The sequence below is a fragment of the Camellia sinensis genome, chromosome 12 (assembly GCF_055761805.1).
Source record: "Camellia sinensis isolate YWXY chromosome 12, ASM5576180v1, whole genome shotgun sequence".
Classification (NCBI taxonomy): Eukaryota; Viridiplantae; Streptophyta; class Magnoliopsida; order Ericales; family Theaceae; genus Camellia; species Camellia sinensis.
The window spans coordinates 106,962,089-106,979,060 of record NC_138972.1 but is presented as its reverse complement, the minus strand read 5'-3'; the positions used below and the strand labels follow the sequence as shown (position 1 = coordinate 106,979,060).

Genomic DNA, 16,972 nt, shown 5'->3' with positions numbered 1-16,972 from the left:
AGACTATTAAATTAATCAGATTTTCTAATAATTATTTAAGTTTAATAGATTCACAAAATTTGATTTCAAAATAAATATGATATTTTAAGGAGTGTTTTAATTTAACTACAGAAAGATATATGTATATATACTTTTCTTTATTTTTATTTTTTAAATTAATTTTATAACTAAATAATATAAAATTTAAAATTAATATTTTATAAATGGACAAGTCGAGGTGGGTTAGGCTAAAACTCTTTATGCAAAACTCAATTTAAAATTTAAATAAGATAAACAAAAATCGTCAACCTGATTTTATAGACTAAGGCTTGGTTTGGCGTAACTTAAAAAAGTCAAAAAGTCACTATTCTATTTAAGTCACATCATCTTATTTAAGTCACATCACCTCTCTACCACATCATTTCAAACCCAACCCATACCTAACTCATATTTCATAAAAAATCAAAAAGTGCACTTATTTAGTTTATGCCAAACAATCCCTAAATATTTTTTTTAAGTCTTAAAAAATATCGAGTTGAGAGGACTAACGGCCCCATAAGCCACCCCCTATACCCTTCCATTTTTCTAATTCATCCCTTAACTATTAATAATTTTTTTAATTTTTTTATTTCTATCCAATTAGTTCAATTGAATATCATTTTACAAATCAATAATTGTTAAAATATAATTTAGTGGAAAAAAATTTTAAAATTTGAACAATTTAAATTATACAACAAAACATTATTTTTTCTTATTATTTTGAATAAACTACACTTCACAACTAATTTATTGAGTTTTTGTTTGAATAATTTAAGTTTTATAAATTATAAAATTATCTTTCTATCCATCAAATTAAGATTTAACAATTATTAATTTGTACAATCATTTCTAATTTGATTACATATATAGAAATAAAAACCTTTAAGGATAGGCGAAATCAATAATTTAGAGATTAAAATAGAAAAATTAGTGATAGTTTAAGAAAATAAAAGTGAAATTAATCATGGGAATCAAAATAGTTAATCAACCAAATCACCACATGGGTGAAATGAATTTTTCCTTGCCGCTCTTTAAAGGTCATTCTAAGATTATTTTCATAATCCGAATCATTCAAAGAGTTCATTAAATAAATCGTTTGTAAAAGTTTAGATTGATTGGAAATCAGTAATGACATGATTACATCATGTTTGACAAATAATTTATTTTTAAAATTACATAATTTTTTTTTTAAAAAAACAAACATGATCAAATTATATGACCACCAATCAATTTAAATTTTTACATAATTTTTCTACTCAATTACCCTTACCTATTAAACAATTTGAATTCAAAATGGACCCCAAAGACAAATACAGTTCTCCGTAGGAGGTACAGCAATAACCCTAATTCCTTGCATGAAAGTAGCTAACCCACTGACCTATTAAACGATAAAACCGAACTTTTGGCCTTCAATATTTCACTCTCCTCTTTCTATTCCACTGGAAAAGTGAAGAACATATTGATTTGAGATTCAAATAATAATAAAAAAATATGGAGATGATCCATATGCAACTGCCATCAAAGATCAAGATAGTACTGGGTTTTGTTCTGATCTTTATTCGACACTCATCATCTCTATCAATAACCGTAGCCAATATCGAATGCATATCTGAACATGTACTGTATGAAGATGACACTGTATCTGGCAACTTTGTTGTTGCCGATCGCGATGTCTTCTGGAGCGCAGATCATCCGGGGATTGACCTGACTGTAAGATTTTCAATCTTTTCTTTGTATTCCTATAATAAGTTGGTGTTATAATGCATTTTCACGTATAGAAAAAAAATAATAAAAAAACCAAATCAAATATTTGGACAGCATCACGATATATATATATTTTTTTAAACCAAAAATGTATCTAATTGGTGATACATCATGCAACCACCCGCTAATTTCACTTACTGGGTGACGTATAGTACATCAAGATTTCAACCTAATACCTCCTTAATGAAATCTGGAGGTATTAAGTTATTCAAGTTCGGCTAACAATCAATTTTTTATACCATAAACATTTGTTGTTGCATGCTTAAGTATATGAAGTTCATTAATTTATTGAGTTTCAATCTCAACTCAATATGGGAGTGTTTGGTAGAGTTTATAAGTTGTTTATTTTAGCTTTTACCTTAATTTAAGTTAAAACATTGTGTTTGGTACAACTTAACTCATCAGATTATAGCTTAAATTAAGTAGAAAAATAGCTTTTTCTTGAAGTGGCTGGAGGGGTGCTTTGCAGATTATAGCTTAAGCGAGAAGTTGGTTTGGAGGGGCAAAATTACTTAAATGCCCCTCATTAATTCCGGAATTACCAAATACCCCGTCTATAAACCATATTTTCACGCTATTCACTCTGAGAGAGAGAGAGAGAAAGAGAGAGTGACGATTTCCGGTGAGGGTAGCGATTTCCGGCGAGGGTTGCAGTTACTGCCGTTTTTGGTATCCAAATACTGTTGGAACAATCTTCTGTATAAATAAAATAAATAGAAATTAATTCAAACAAAATAAAATAAAACTTACATAATTTATTTTGTTGAACCAAATGAAAAATAAAAGATCAAGTCGAGTGTGTGACACTCTGTTCTTAAGATAGATTCGCCCCGCTACGGTGTTTACGGTTATGTGGCGTCTATCTCCCAGGATACAATGATCTTAACCAATTTGTAATAGCACTCTAAAACAAATTGAACGGTGAACCAAACCTGTGTTCTAACTCTCTGAAATTTATTCTAAAACTAATATGAAGAATAATGCACCAAAGATAAAAGTTGGACAGCACAAAGGAATTAATTTCAGACTGATTTTTTTTTTTTTGAATCAAATAACATTGCTGGAATGTTGGTATTTATAGGCACAACAAGTCCTGTCCGAACAAGTGTGAATCTGTCCAACAGATTCAGTTTTGAAAGTGAACAGATGCAACTTGTTTTGAACATATGCTGTTTTGAATTCAAACAAATTATGTCTGTTGCTTCTTGGAACAGTTTTTTCAAACAGTTTGAAAATATGTCCGTTGCTGGACAATGTTTTAAACTGTTGAAACAGTTTTTTAAAAAACTGTTGGAATAGTTTTGAAAGAGGTACAACTTTAGGAAAACAAAAATTTAAATTTAAATTTCAAATTGAAATTGAAATTGAAATTGGAAAAATTCAAATAAATTTTTGTCCAAAAAATTAATATTAGAATCGACCCGACCCCCATACCTGAGCCCGGCTCGACCGGACGGCAGCGTGCGCGCGTGTGTGGTGGTTTTTAGCCAAGGTTCTATTTGTCCATAACTCTTCCCTTCTACAAACTTGGGGTGCCCCTTGGAGCCCAACCCAAGTGTTGTAGTCTAGAGTTTAAATACACAAAAAAGCTCTCTTAAAGTTTCAATGTGGGACAACCCATTTCAAGGACACTCACATTTACTATCTTAAATTTCCTATTCCACGAACCCGAAAACGACGTCAACTTCCCATTCACTCATAAATGGTTTTGACGAACTATCTTCACCATGTAATTTGCCACGCAGCAAAAAACATTTCACCTCTTCGGATCTACCCCAAAAGACGTTTGGGGCCCACTCAATTTTGGGCTAAAAGTTGGCCCAAAATAAGCCTATATAAACCATTTTTCCAACAAATGCCACGTCTCTTCTCTCTCTCTCTCTCTCTCTTTCGATCGACTTTTCACTGTTGCTTTCACAATTGAAGGGCAAAACCCTAATTGTCGCGATCGATCTCAAACCCTAGAGCCAAAACCCTAGCGCCGTTGGTGGCATCTGAAACCCTAACACGATCAATCTCAAACCCTAGCACCATCTAAAACCCTAGCACGATCAATCTCAAACCCTACATCTGTCGATAACGATCTGAACCCTAGCGCGGTCGATCTCTTCTCTCTCTTCTGCGATCGCTTTCTTCGCGATCTCTTCTCCGGTGGAGAAGAAAGAGGCAACCTCCGGTGATAATGGTGTTGCTCTCTCAACAGCTCTCTCTATGCTCTCGTCGCCGCTGTGCCTGTCGGCGCTAGGGTTTTCTAAATCAATCTCTTTTCTTCTTTTTTTGTGTGTGTGGAGGTTTTCTGTGTTTTTTTAATAATAAAAAATTTAATGAATAAAAAATAATAATTGATGTTAAATTGACAACTAATTAATTTATAATGAAATAATGAAATAATTTTATACTAATTGACACTAATTAATTTGTAATGAAAAAATGAAAAAAATACAGTAATTGATACTATTATTAATTTTAGTATTAATTGATGGTAATTAAGCCATTAATTGACACCTAATTCATTTATAATGAAAAAAAAACTATACTAATTGATACTATTAATAATTTTAGTATTAATTGATACTAATTAAGTCATTAATTGACACTAATTCATTTGTAATGAAAAAATGAAAAAAGTTACGGTGGTACTATATGCACCGATTAGTATACTAATTAGTGTACCAATACTAGTTATAGCATTATTATTAACCACACTCATTAATTACATTACGAATACCAAAAACCTCTTAAATTATGTCACATCATCAATTGGTGCACTAGTTAGTACATAAATTGGTGCATATAGCATTATTCAAAAAGTTATACTAATTGATATTATTATTAATTTTAGTATTAATTGATGGTAATCAAGCCATTAATTGACACCCAATTCAATGAAAAAATGAAAAAAAATTATACTAATTGATACTATTAATAATTTTAGTATTAATTGATGTTAATTAAGCCATTAATTGACAGTAATTAATTTGTAATGAAAAAATGAAAAAAAAATATAGTAATTGATAATATTATTAATTTTAGTATTAATTGATGGTAATTAAGCCATTAATTGGCACCTAATTCATTTATAATGAAAAAAATCATACTAATTGATACTATTAATAATTTTAGTATTAATTGATGCTAATTAAGTCATTAATTGACACTAATTAATTTGTAATGAAAAAATGAAAAAAGTTATACTAATTGATACTATTATTAATTTTAGTATTAATTGATGGAAATTAAGTCATTAATTGACACCTAATTCATTTATAATGAAAAAATGAAAACAATTATACTAATTGATACTATTATTAATTTTAATATTAATTGATGGTAATTAAGTCATTAATTGACACCTAATTCATTTATAATGAAAAATGAAAAAAAAATTATACTAATTGATACTATTAATAATTTTAGTATTAATCGATGCTAATTAAGCCATTAATTGACACTAATTAATTTGTAATGAAAAAATGAAAAAAATTATACTAATTGATACTATTAATAATTTTAGTATTAATCGATGCTAATTAAGCCATTAATTGACACTAATTAATTTGTAATGAAAAAGTGAAAAAATTTATACTAATTGATACTATTATTAATTTTAGTATTAATTGATGCTAATTATATTAACTTTTGTAATACTGATTATATTAATTTTTATTAATGAAATAATTTTTTTTAAATTAAAACTGAAAAAAATGACAAAATAATCATTTTTATATCATATAAGGGCAAAAAGGACAATTACACAGTAAAAAGTTATTTTGCAGCTTATTAACCAAACACTACTCTGCTGATTAAATCCATAATCCCACAGTTGCACCAAACAGGTTAACAATTTATGTTTACAGTTATAAACCATAATCTGTTAAGCTATAATTTATAATCACTTTTCCATAACTCTACAAAACGGGCCTATGTGAGCTAATGAAAACCCTTCAAAATCAAGCAAGTTAAGCTTGACTGATTTACCATTGCAAAATTTATCTTTCGACCATAAATTATTTCATAGAGGAAAATGAATAAAATTCATGCTTGTGGGAGGAATAATAGGATCAAAATTTTATATTGGTAACTTATTTTTTTGAATAAAATATCTAATATCAATTTTAAGTAATGCTGAAAAAGCCATTACAAACTGCCAATTTAAATCTATCAAGATTGCCGTATTGATACACAAAACATATAAGTAATGTAACCCTTTATGTTCTTTTCATTTTAAACTAAAATAACCAGTATTATAATTTATAATTTAAAAAATACTATCGTTACAAAATTTTGAGTGATTTATATTTTTTTTATTATGCTTGTAGAATATTTTTGTTAGTCATGTTTCAATGTTCATATTTCATGTACATGTTTAACATTCTCCAAAAATTCAGATTCTTTCATTTTACAATATATACACATTAACGAATCCACCATGTCCTTGCATGTTTCTTTTTGCTTTTGTTGTATTTTTGTCATAATTGTATCTTAATTTTTTTTAAATTACCGTGTCCTATATTTGTGCTGCCAAATACGGATTTAGATTATCGCGGTTTCATGAACAATGATGATGATGCAGGTAACATCGCCAGCAGGAAACATAGTGCATTCTGTGAGGGGATCATCAGGGGACAAATTTGATTTCAGGGCCAAACAAAGTGGGATTTACAAATTCTGCTTCCACAACCCTTGGTCTAGTCCTGAGACTATTTCCTTTTACATCCATATTGGACATATTCCTAACGAGCATGATCTAGCTAGAGATGGTAATTACTTCAATTTCTCGATTCAGTACTTTCACAATCCCATAATATTTTATTCGAAATTTATCCAATGTGCCGTGAAAATTTATTTTAGATATATATAGATCCCATCATCTAAGAATATAATCTAGAACATTAATCAACTTTTTTCTAGATAAATTTATGATCTCTTAGAGCATCAGCATCAGAGTCGCTATAACGACTTTGACGCTGTTGTAGAGAGCCAAACTGTAAATATGTTGATGCATCAGAGTTGCTATGGGCTTCATTCATTTTGACAAAACTACAGTTCCTCCTCTGATAAAGCGAGGAACTGTCATACCACCATTACTGTCAACACTTACCAGAGCCGTCACACAAATTTCATTCTCACCATCTTGGAACTGGAGCAAGTAAAGCTGGGGTCGTCCCCCAGGATGTCCCATAAGAAGGAGAAAAATGTTGAAATTTTGCTTAACCGGTCGACCGCCCGGTCGTCCGGCCGGTTGACCACCGTGGCTCTTGTGTTGGGTCTTGTTTTATACCTGTTTTAATATCATTTTGCACTCCAAAAATATAGTTAAACACAATGAGCATTTAAAGATTATAATGATTTAATTAAACATTTCCAATTCAATTATAATCCATTTTTCATTACTAAAACAAATAATTAAAAACAGAATACATTTATTTGCCACAAAATAATTAAAACATGACACAATAAAAAATAATATTTTAATAAAATAAAATTTTAAAATAAAGAGTTTGATGGAATGTGTATATAAAAAAGAGACTAACTAAAATACAAAAGTAAATTTTGAATTATAATTTGACTCAAAATTTGTTAAGCCTGATGCGAATACTCTTAGCTTTTCTGTTCTCAATTTTGTTTCCCTGTACTATAACTATAGTACTGAAGTTTTAATTAAGCTTGTGAATGGTATAATGTTTTGGTTTGGGTGGTGGTGGTGTTGGTTTGTGGTGCAGAACATATGGATCCTATTAATGTTAGGATTGCTCAATTGACAGAGGCATTGGAATCTGTTATCACTGAACAAAAGTATTTGAAAGCACGTGATTCTCGCCATCGTTATAGTAAGTTCTATCAGCATTTTTAATAGGCTCTTCAATAATCCATTAGTGTAATATATATATTAAGATAATTAATTAACACATTTTCCTTATTTTATTTTGTTGGTTCAAATACATTTGTTTGAAACTCTTAATATTTTTTTGTCTAATTCGACCCATAACGATACTCAATCACATGAAGTCCAACTTTTTTGTTGGTGAATTTTGTGAGTATATAATATTTGTCATCATCTAATGTATTAGAATGTTCGTTCACGCTTCAAACTAAACACTTGACACACAAAAATAGAGTTTCACTTTCATCACTTTTGTCATATAACATGCACACTTTAACACATAAATTTAGAGAGTCGACCAGAAATATAGAAAATGAGAGTTTAAATATTTGTTAATTTTTGGGTGAATGCAGCAAATGAGAGCACCAGAAAAAGAGTAATAATGTACACAGTAGCAGAGTACGTGGTGTTGGCTGCATCAAGTGGGCTTCAAATTTTATATATTCACCGCCTCTTTAGCAAATCTTTTGCCTACAACAGAGTTTAGACTTCAATGTTTGTTCATTAATTCATACTAATCTACATATACATCTTCACTTATATGTGTAATTTTGAGTCAAGCGTATTCCTTTCTTCACTATTATTGCTTAACTTGTTCTACCTGTGCAAAAAATTAATTACAGATAAGATATAATCGTCTCACTTTAAGTCTAAAAAATAAAAGGTTGATCTCAAGAACTTGAGAGGCCAATGTGGCCTACTACAGTCTCATTTTAATAATTCGATCAGTTTATTTTGTAAAACCTTTCGTGTATATTATACATTAAGAAAATTAAGTCAATTTAATAATCATAATTTTTTCATTTTATAACGTTTGTGAATGACTTAGATCATCAAAATAGGATATGTGATGGCCCCAAACCTTCACAACTTCTTTCAAATTCTAAGATTTAGGCTTCGTTTGGAAAGTGGGTTGGTTTTTTAGCTGTTTTAGCCTAAGCTAAAAAGTCTCATTTGTGTTAGACTTTTTTGCTTTTTTAATTTTTGTGAGAGAAAAAAAAATGAAATGATTATGATTTGGATATAACATTTTATAAAATAGTCTTGTTTGTGTTAGACTTTTTGGCTTGTTTAATTTTTGTGAGAGAAAAAAGTGAAATGATTATGATTTGGATGTGATATTTTGTCTTATTAACTTTTTAACATATTTTTTTTGTGTATGTGACTATTTTAGTCTTTTAGCCCCTAAAACCAACATGCCAAACGAAGGCTTAGTTTGGGAAGTGGGTTGACTTTTGGCTTTTGGTCTGAGCTAATAAGTCTCATTTGGGTTAATTTTTTTTATTTTTTTGACTTTTATAAGAGAAAAAGTGAAATAATTTTGTGACATTTTATTTTATTGACTTTTTAACCTATTTTATCATTTTGTGTTTATTTTAACCTTTAGCATCCTAACTCAACATCCCAAATGAGGACTTAAAATATTTGTGTTCAATTTTATAATTAATTTATGTAAATTGTTCTATTTATTTTGTCAGTGAGGGTAATGTAGTGGTTGAGCACAATAAAAAGTGTCGACACTACATGCCATCTTTAAAAATAATTGAATTTGTGAAACTCTAGGTGGCATTTGCTCTCTGAAGACACCATATGGCAAAGTGTGATTCAGTATGTCAGCTTAATAGTTGGTTGAGTTTTCATAACATGTTTGTAAAAAAAATTTAAAAATTAGTTTGGTAAAAAAAAATTAAAACTCATTATTTATATATATATATATATATATATATTTGGGGATGAAAATAATTTTATAAAATTCACAAATATATATATATATATATATATTTTGGTATTTATTCATGATTTTCTTGTATGTTGATGACCTGAAAATTAAAGTTTGACAGGAAAAAATTCTTTGCTTCAAGTCCCATTTTATTCATGAAATAATATTACAAGTTGATTACTCAGAAAAACAAAACAAGAGCAATATATATATATATATTAAAAAAAAATCATCTTGAATCTCATTCAAATACATATATTCGTTTGGCAATATCAATTTTTAGTTTAAAAGTTAAAAAATTATTAAAAAAATCAAAAAAATTAAAGATTTTTTCTCTCTCTACTTTTGACATATTTTTTTTTGTAAAAAATCAAAAAGACATCCCTAACATACTAGTTTATCATATTTTAACAAAAAAGTTAAAAAGTTACTAAAAAAAGTCTGTTCCCAAACAAGGCCTAGCCTTCATTTGGGATGTGGGTTGACTTTTTGGCTATTTTAGCCCAAGGCTAAAAAGTTTCATTTGTGATAGGTTTTTTGACTTTTTTGATTTTTGTGAGAGAAAAAATAAAAAAATTATAGGTTAGATATGATATTTTGTCTTATTGAATTTTTAGCCATGGTTCGTTTGGGATGTAAGTTGACTTTTTGACTTTTTGTCTAGTTTAACCTGGGGCTAAAAAGCCTTGTTTGGGATAAATTTTTTGATTTTTTTGACTTTTGTAAAAGAAAAAATGAAACGATTATGGTTTAGATGTGATGTTTTGTCTTATTAAGTTAAAAAACTTATTTTGTCTTTTTGTGGCAAAAATATCTTAAAAGCCTAGCATGCCAAACAAAGATTTTATATTTTATGACTATTTTTATGCCAAACAAAGCCTTAGTGAGTTAAATTGACTTTATTGACGAGAAATAAAAATGGCCAATGACATAAATTGTTTTAAGCAAAATGGACTAATATATCGTTTCAAATGCTATAAAAAAAAGGTAATTAAAAAACTTAAAAAGTAAAAACTATGCCAAATGAAATCTTTTTAAGGCCTCGTTTGGGAACCCTCATTTTTAGCCAAAAAGTCAAAAAGTTACTAAATTAGTCAAAAAGCCAACAACTCATACTAAAAAGTCAAAGATTCTTTTTTCTCTCTACTTTTTGCACATCTTTTCGTAAAAAGTCAAAAAGTCATCCCAAACATACTAAGGCTCCGTTTGAAAAGAGCTAAATAGGACTTTTTTGGCTATTTTAGCCACAAAAGACAAAATAGGCTATTTTAGCCACAAAAAATAAAATATCACATCCAACCCATAATCATTACATTCTTCTCTAAAAAAAAAGCCAAAAAAACCAAAAAGCCAAAAAGCGCTTCCCAAACCAAACTTTTTAACCCAGGCTAAAATAGCCAAAAAAGTCAAAAAGCCAAAAAGCCAACCCACTTCCCAAACAGAGGCTAAGTATTAACTTATTTGTAAGTGCTAGAGAAGACCGTCGTCTACAAGTACACCACTTTGCTACAGTGAATGGAAGGGAAAAAATTACAAATGTTAAATAAATAAAATTATAAACTTTTTCATTGCTGTGTAATAATTTTTAAACATTATCACTGAATGGTCATTTTTCCTTTATTTTATAATAATACATAATAACATGGTGTCACTGATATATATAGATGTCATTCAGGAAGAAGTTTTTAGTGATTTTTAAAAAAAATTATAATATGAAAAAACTGGTGTGTTTGAGAATTATTTTTTAGTTATTGAGAGGGTAATTTATATGAAAATTGGGCCGAGCTACGTAAATAGGCCGTTGTGGGCATTAGGGCGAAGGGATGAGTAAAAAAGCCGTTAAAGTTACTCTGGTCCCAAAGAGGTTAGCCCGGTCACCATACTAAATCTTATATCGGTTAAGGCGTAGTATGGTTAATTCAGTCTAAAAGCCTTGCTAGAAGTTAGATCGGTTTAGACTTAACACTGTTGACACAGGAGGGACTGGGGTAAGAACATTGAAGGTAGAACCGAACTAACGATAGTTCGGTCTACTCTGTGGCTCGGCGTGATCATGATTACTTCGGTTATATTGGAGTTCAGCCATGGTAAAAACCATCTCACTTGGTTTAAGCAGTAAAGGGGGTGTTGAAGGATAAGCATTATCTTTTAGGAGTATGAATCCTAGGAAGACTCTACATGGAGGAGTAAGAGTCCTACTTGGATTGTGCCACACGAAACCTATAAAAGCTCACAAACATCACCTATGGAGAGATAACACACAACTTTGATTCTTGAATACGCAGAGCTTTCGTCTTTGTCCATTTTTCTGACTTAGGCATCGGAGGGGTTTCCGGCACACACCCGCCGGCTAGCTCACGTTTGTGTTTTCAAGGAATAAAGCGACGACGTTTGGAGGAGCGCAGACTTGATCAATAGGATTATACGAGAAGATTTATTTCTTTCCCGTACAATTGGCGCCGTCTGTGGGAAAAACAGACAGGACAAAACCTCTTGATCAAGCTTTACCTCTTTAGGAACAATGGTGCACAATGAAGATTTACAACAGTCCGCCATCAACGGGCAAACACCAGATGGGGGTGCAAGGCGTGAAGGACTACCTTCTATCCTTCCCATGGTGGACTTGGAGCCCCAACGACATAACTCCATGAGGGATACTAGGGGGAGGCGGACTAACAGCCCCTGTCACTCTCGTTTACGTAGTCCTGACAGACAAAGGCGGAGGATTGATCCTCAAGTTCTGGAGGACCGCGTAAAGGAGCAAGATGAATTAATAAGGAAGATGGCGGCGGACATGGAGGCCTTGAAGCGCCAGATGAAAGGAAAAGGAGTGGCGACAAGAGAGGGGCGCAAAAGCAAAACGCCCCTTGTAACAAGCCCGCGGGGGACCTCGCTACAGCTCGGACTCGACTTTGTAGTCACGGTTCTAAGTCTGAACCAAAGAGTCTAAATCCGGCAAATCGTTTTGAGAAAAACAGATTTTTGAAAGAAGTGCCAAACATGGACTGCTTTGCCAGATACAGAGTCGCCACCTAAATATTTTATTTTGGGAAATTTAGGAAACCCTGACTCGGTGCCAAAAGGCCACGTGTCCGTCATCACCAAAGTTGCATCGGCTCGGGAACTTGGGTACGATTAGGGAAGGTCACTTCGTGAGCACCCCCGCTCGCCCGGTCATAGACCGGCCTCTACTAACCATGATATCTATTTTTGAAAACATTGTATGTTCTTATTCCGGTTATTAGCCTAGATTACTATATGATGCGCACAGCATATAAGTATAGACTGGGTCGCCCGAATTGAAACAAAACATTTCATGTTTGTTTTTTTTGAAAGATGGTTTGCTACTCGCAAGTAGGCTTAGAATACAGATTTTGCCACCCTCGGATGGGCTTAGAAAAGATGGTTTTGCCACTATCAAGTGGGCTTAAAACTCACAGTCAATGATTTGTTCCAATTTAAACAACCTAACCTTCACCCATAGGTATTCAGGCAGTTATATCACATAAGCAATTAGCCTCATGGTAAGCACGCTATTCATGGCAACACTCATACGCATGCAAGGATGCTAAAGCATAAAAACTCACCGAGTACTCCAAGCCAAAAACAGAAACTTCATTAGAAATCATGCATGATCCTAAGTATACAGAAATGCCTAATGCAGCACATGCAAAATGCAACTATAGCAGGCTCGGCTATTCTAAACATGGCATATGAAATGCTACAACTAACATGTATTCAAATCGGAATTAAAAGTACAATGCAGTTAGTATGATGCGCCGAGCCCGGTGCATGCAATACAAACGAATGAATGTAAACATGCTGTCATACTGTATGCTAATTTAAATATGCCCTAATCTAACCATCATAAGCGGATAAATAAAAGGGAAGAAAGACGTGGGGTTGGAAGACATACAACACACACACGCACACTTATTACAGTTGTGCCCTCGTAGAGAGGGTCCGAATAAATAATACAGTCCAAATATTACAGTCCCGAATAAAAGAATATTACAGTCCAAAATATTACAAAATTCTAATTAATTAATGAATTAACTAAGAAAGCGAATGAAACTGGCGTGCAAGCCAGGGACTGCCTTGCTTCTGATGGATGATGCATGTCCGGATTGTCTTGCGCAGAAATCCACCGGAATGCCCCAATTAGCCTCTGTTTACACCTGTTCTTGAAATGCGTGCCAAGCCCCAAAAAGTTACTGATTCTTCGTTTTGCTGCAACAGAGAGCAGGAAAGGGGCATAGCAATGTATTTGCACAGATATATGCATGTCTCGATCCTCGTGCCACCAATCACGCATACCGAGGCATGATGGCCGAGGAGTCGAAATGCACAACTCAATATAGGATGAATGCACATGAAACTACAGCTAAAACCTAGCTCCATCATGGATAATCTGGAGTGTCGGTGACTGGGGGAATTGAGACACATTCCGTCACTCGGAGTACGAAACGTACCTCGTTTCCCGTGCCCGGGCTAACTCCTATTCCGAACACGATGCAATATGCATGATATGCATGAAATGCAACTAATATACGATCCTAACATACACAATGCTATGAAAATGAGGTGTCTCGAAATGCGTGCACACGGGCACGCAAACTGAGGCAATGATGGAATGCTATGAAAATGAGGTGCCTCGAAATGCGTGCACACGAGCACGCAAACCGAGGCGAGGGTGGAATGCGATGAAAATGAGGTGCCTTGAAATGCGTGCACACGGGCACGCAAATCGAGGCGAGAGCAGAATGCGATGAAAATGAGGTGCCTCGAAATGCGTGCACACGGGCACGCAAACCGAGACAATAACGGAATGCTATAAAAAAGAGGTACCTCGAAATACGTGCACACGGGCACACAAACCGAGGCAATGACAGAATGCTATGCAAATGACGTGCCTCGAAATGCGTGCACACAGGCACGCAAACCGAGGCAATGACAAAATGTGATGAAATGACATGAGAACATGATATGGGCTTATACCAACATGAGTGAGTCTCAGCCACACTCACATAGGACGCCGGCGGATAAAAATGGAGTGCCTCGAAATCCGTGCACATGGGCGCGCAAACCGAGGCGATGACAGAATGCGATGAAATGGCATGGAAATGACAAATGGACTTATACCAACATGAGTGAGCCTCAGCTACACTCACATAGGATGCCGGTGGATAAAAAAAAAGGTGCCTCGAAATGCGTGCACACGGGCACGCAAACCGAGGCAATGGAAAAATGCGATACAATGATATGGAAATGACAAATGGGCTTATACCAACATGAGTGAGCCTCAGCCACACTCACATAGGACGCCGGCGAATAAAAATGGAGTGCCTCGAAATGCGTGCACACGGGCACGCAAACCGAGGCGATGACGAAATGCGATGAAATGGCATGAAAATGAAAAATGGACTTATACCAACATGAGTGAGCCTCAGCTACACTCACATAGGATGCCGGCGGATAAAAATGAAGGTGCCTCGAAATGCGTGCACACGGGCACGCAAACCGAGGCAATGGCAAAATGCGATACAATGATATGGAAATGACAAATGGGCTTCTACCAACATGAGTGAGCCTCAGCCACACTCACATAGGACGCCGGCGAATAAAAATGGAGTGTCTCGAAATGCGTGCACACGGGCACGCAAACCGAGGCGATGACGGAATGCGATGAAATGGCATGGAAATGACAAATGGACTTATACCAACATGAGTGAGCCTCAGCTACACTCACATAGGATGCCGGCGGATAAAAATGAAGTGCCTCGAAATGCGTGCACACGGGCACGCAAACCGAGGCAATGACAAAATGTAATGAAACATGGCAAAAATGATATGCAAGCATACTAATGGAATTTCAGCATTAAAATATGGGGAAAACAGTCCCGAAATGAAACGAAATGACATGAAATGCAAGGAAATGTCCCGAAATGCAACATTAGGTACCCAAAATGGCCTATAGCTATGCTAAACATGCACAATATGGGCATGCAATGCAAAGACAGAAGCTAGACAGTCCCAAAAGATGCACTTTCACAGTTATAAACATGGCCAAACAACAAGCATAGGTATGGCAATAATGGCATGCAAGAATAGGGGCCAAGAGAGGGGTAATGAAGCAAGTGATATAAGCAAAACCCAAAATGAAAAATTTCCTTCTACAACATTGAAGAGGGACCAAAAATATGAATATTTACAGTATATGGAAGACCTCAAATCAGTATACAAATATGATAGAAATGTGATGCAAAAAAAGGCTCAAAAGTGGCTATAACATGAGGTATGCAAAATAATCACCAAACAGCCAAAGACCCTTAATAAAACATGTAGAATGGACCAAAATAAGCACTTTTCTAGAACTGTAAAATGGCCCAAAACAAAAGCATGGTAGGCTAACTAAACATGCAAGAATGGGGAATAAAAGAGGGATATAACATGAAGTGACCTATGGAGGCCCCAAACCATGAAAGGACCTAAATGAAACATGAAGTATGGACCAAAATAAGAACTTTTTCAGAACTGTAAAATGGCCGAAAACAAAAGTATGATAGGCTGCCATTGCATGCAAGAATGGGGAAGAAAAGAGGAGTATAAAGGTAGGTACAACATGGAAGTCCCAAATGGTGTTGAGCCCTTCTTCAATGTTGAAGAGGGGCTCAAAATAAGCCTCATATCAGTTTACAACATGCTCGAAAATAAATTTCTCATGGGTCAAAAATAGCATGCAAAATTATGACATACAAGAGGATCAATGAAGCAAGTGTATTATGGAGGGCTCAAACAAGGTTGAGCCCTCAATGAAAAGTGAAGATGAGCTCAAAATAGGGCCCTTTTCAGTTAGGGCCGGAGCTTGAAACAAAAAGGAAGTGGGGCTTAGAAATAGATCAAGAAAAAGGGTCAAAAGGGTAAAAGTATTACTTACCCTTGAAGACTCAAGCTTTTGTTGCCTCTTGGATGAATTTGCAGCTTCTTTAGCCTTTAAGAATCCTTCCTTGTTGCTGGAAATGAGGTAGTGGTGGTAGAGCTTGGTGGTGTAGAAGGAATGATGTTTAGGGGCTTAGGGTTTTTTGAAGAATTGAGAGGTATGGAGATGGAGTTCTATATGGGAGCTTGAAGATGAAGTTTTCTAACCCCAACAAAGGAGGCCACCAGCTGGTTATAAGGGTTCAAAAAGGGATGTAAAGGTGGGGGAAAAGGAGAGGAAAACTCCCCCACAAAATATCCCCCGGATAAATATCTTGTCTGGGGGATATTGCCCCACAGCTGTAAAGTGTACAATGCGAGGAACACGGCCGGCCTCTCACTTTTGTTGGAGGTGGCCGGCCGGCCACACCCCCTAGCCGGCCGGCTAGGGGTCAAAAGGGTCAATGTGATTTTCTGGCCGGCCAGCTACTGGGGAGGTACTCCTATGTGTGTACAACACAACCATGTGGTTAAAATTCCAAGAAAGTGGGTCTAAGGGGTTCAACATTAGCCCGGAAGAAAGGGGTCAAAAGGGTCAGGTGACCTTAATGGCCGGCCACCAACTTTTAGTGGCCTCTCATGTGTGTAGATCACAGATATGTGGTTCA

General features: G+C 34.2%; 1 protein-coding gene across 1 annotated transcript; it reads left to right on the top strand.

Annotated features, from left to right (window-relative positions):
• The first annotated feature begins 1,509 nt into the window (after positions 1-1,509).
• LOC114287706 (transmembrane emp24 domain-containing protein p24beta3) lies at positions 1,510-8,153 on the top strand. The gene is made up of 4 exons (XM_028231148.2): positions 1,510-1,728; positions 6,356-6,542; positions 7,506-7,613; positions 8,020-8,153. The coding sequence occupies exons 1-4, from the start codon at positions 1,510-1,512 to the stop codon at positions 8,151-8,153; spliced, it is 648 nt and encodes a 215-aa protein (XP_028086949.1).
• The last annotated feature ends 8,819 nt before the right edge of the window (positions 8,154-16,972 follow it).

Bases quoted from the DNA above. Each gene is read 5' to 3' on its own strand.
- LOC114287706 (XM_028231148.2), top strand. From the start codon at position 1,510: ATGGAGATGATCCATATGCAACTGCCATCAAAGATCAAGATAGTACTG. The intron at 1,729-6,355 runs GTAAGATTTTCA...ATGATGATGCAG, and splicing joins ATCCGGGGATTGACCTGACT to GTAACATCGCCAGCAGGAAA. The intron at 7,614-8,019 runs GTAAGTTCTATC...GGGTGAATGCAG, and splicing joins TGATTCTCGCCATCGTTATA to CAAATGAGAGCACCAGAAAA.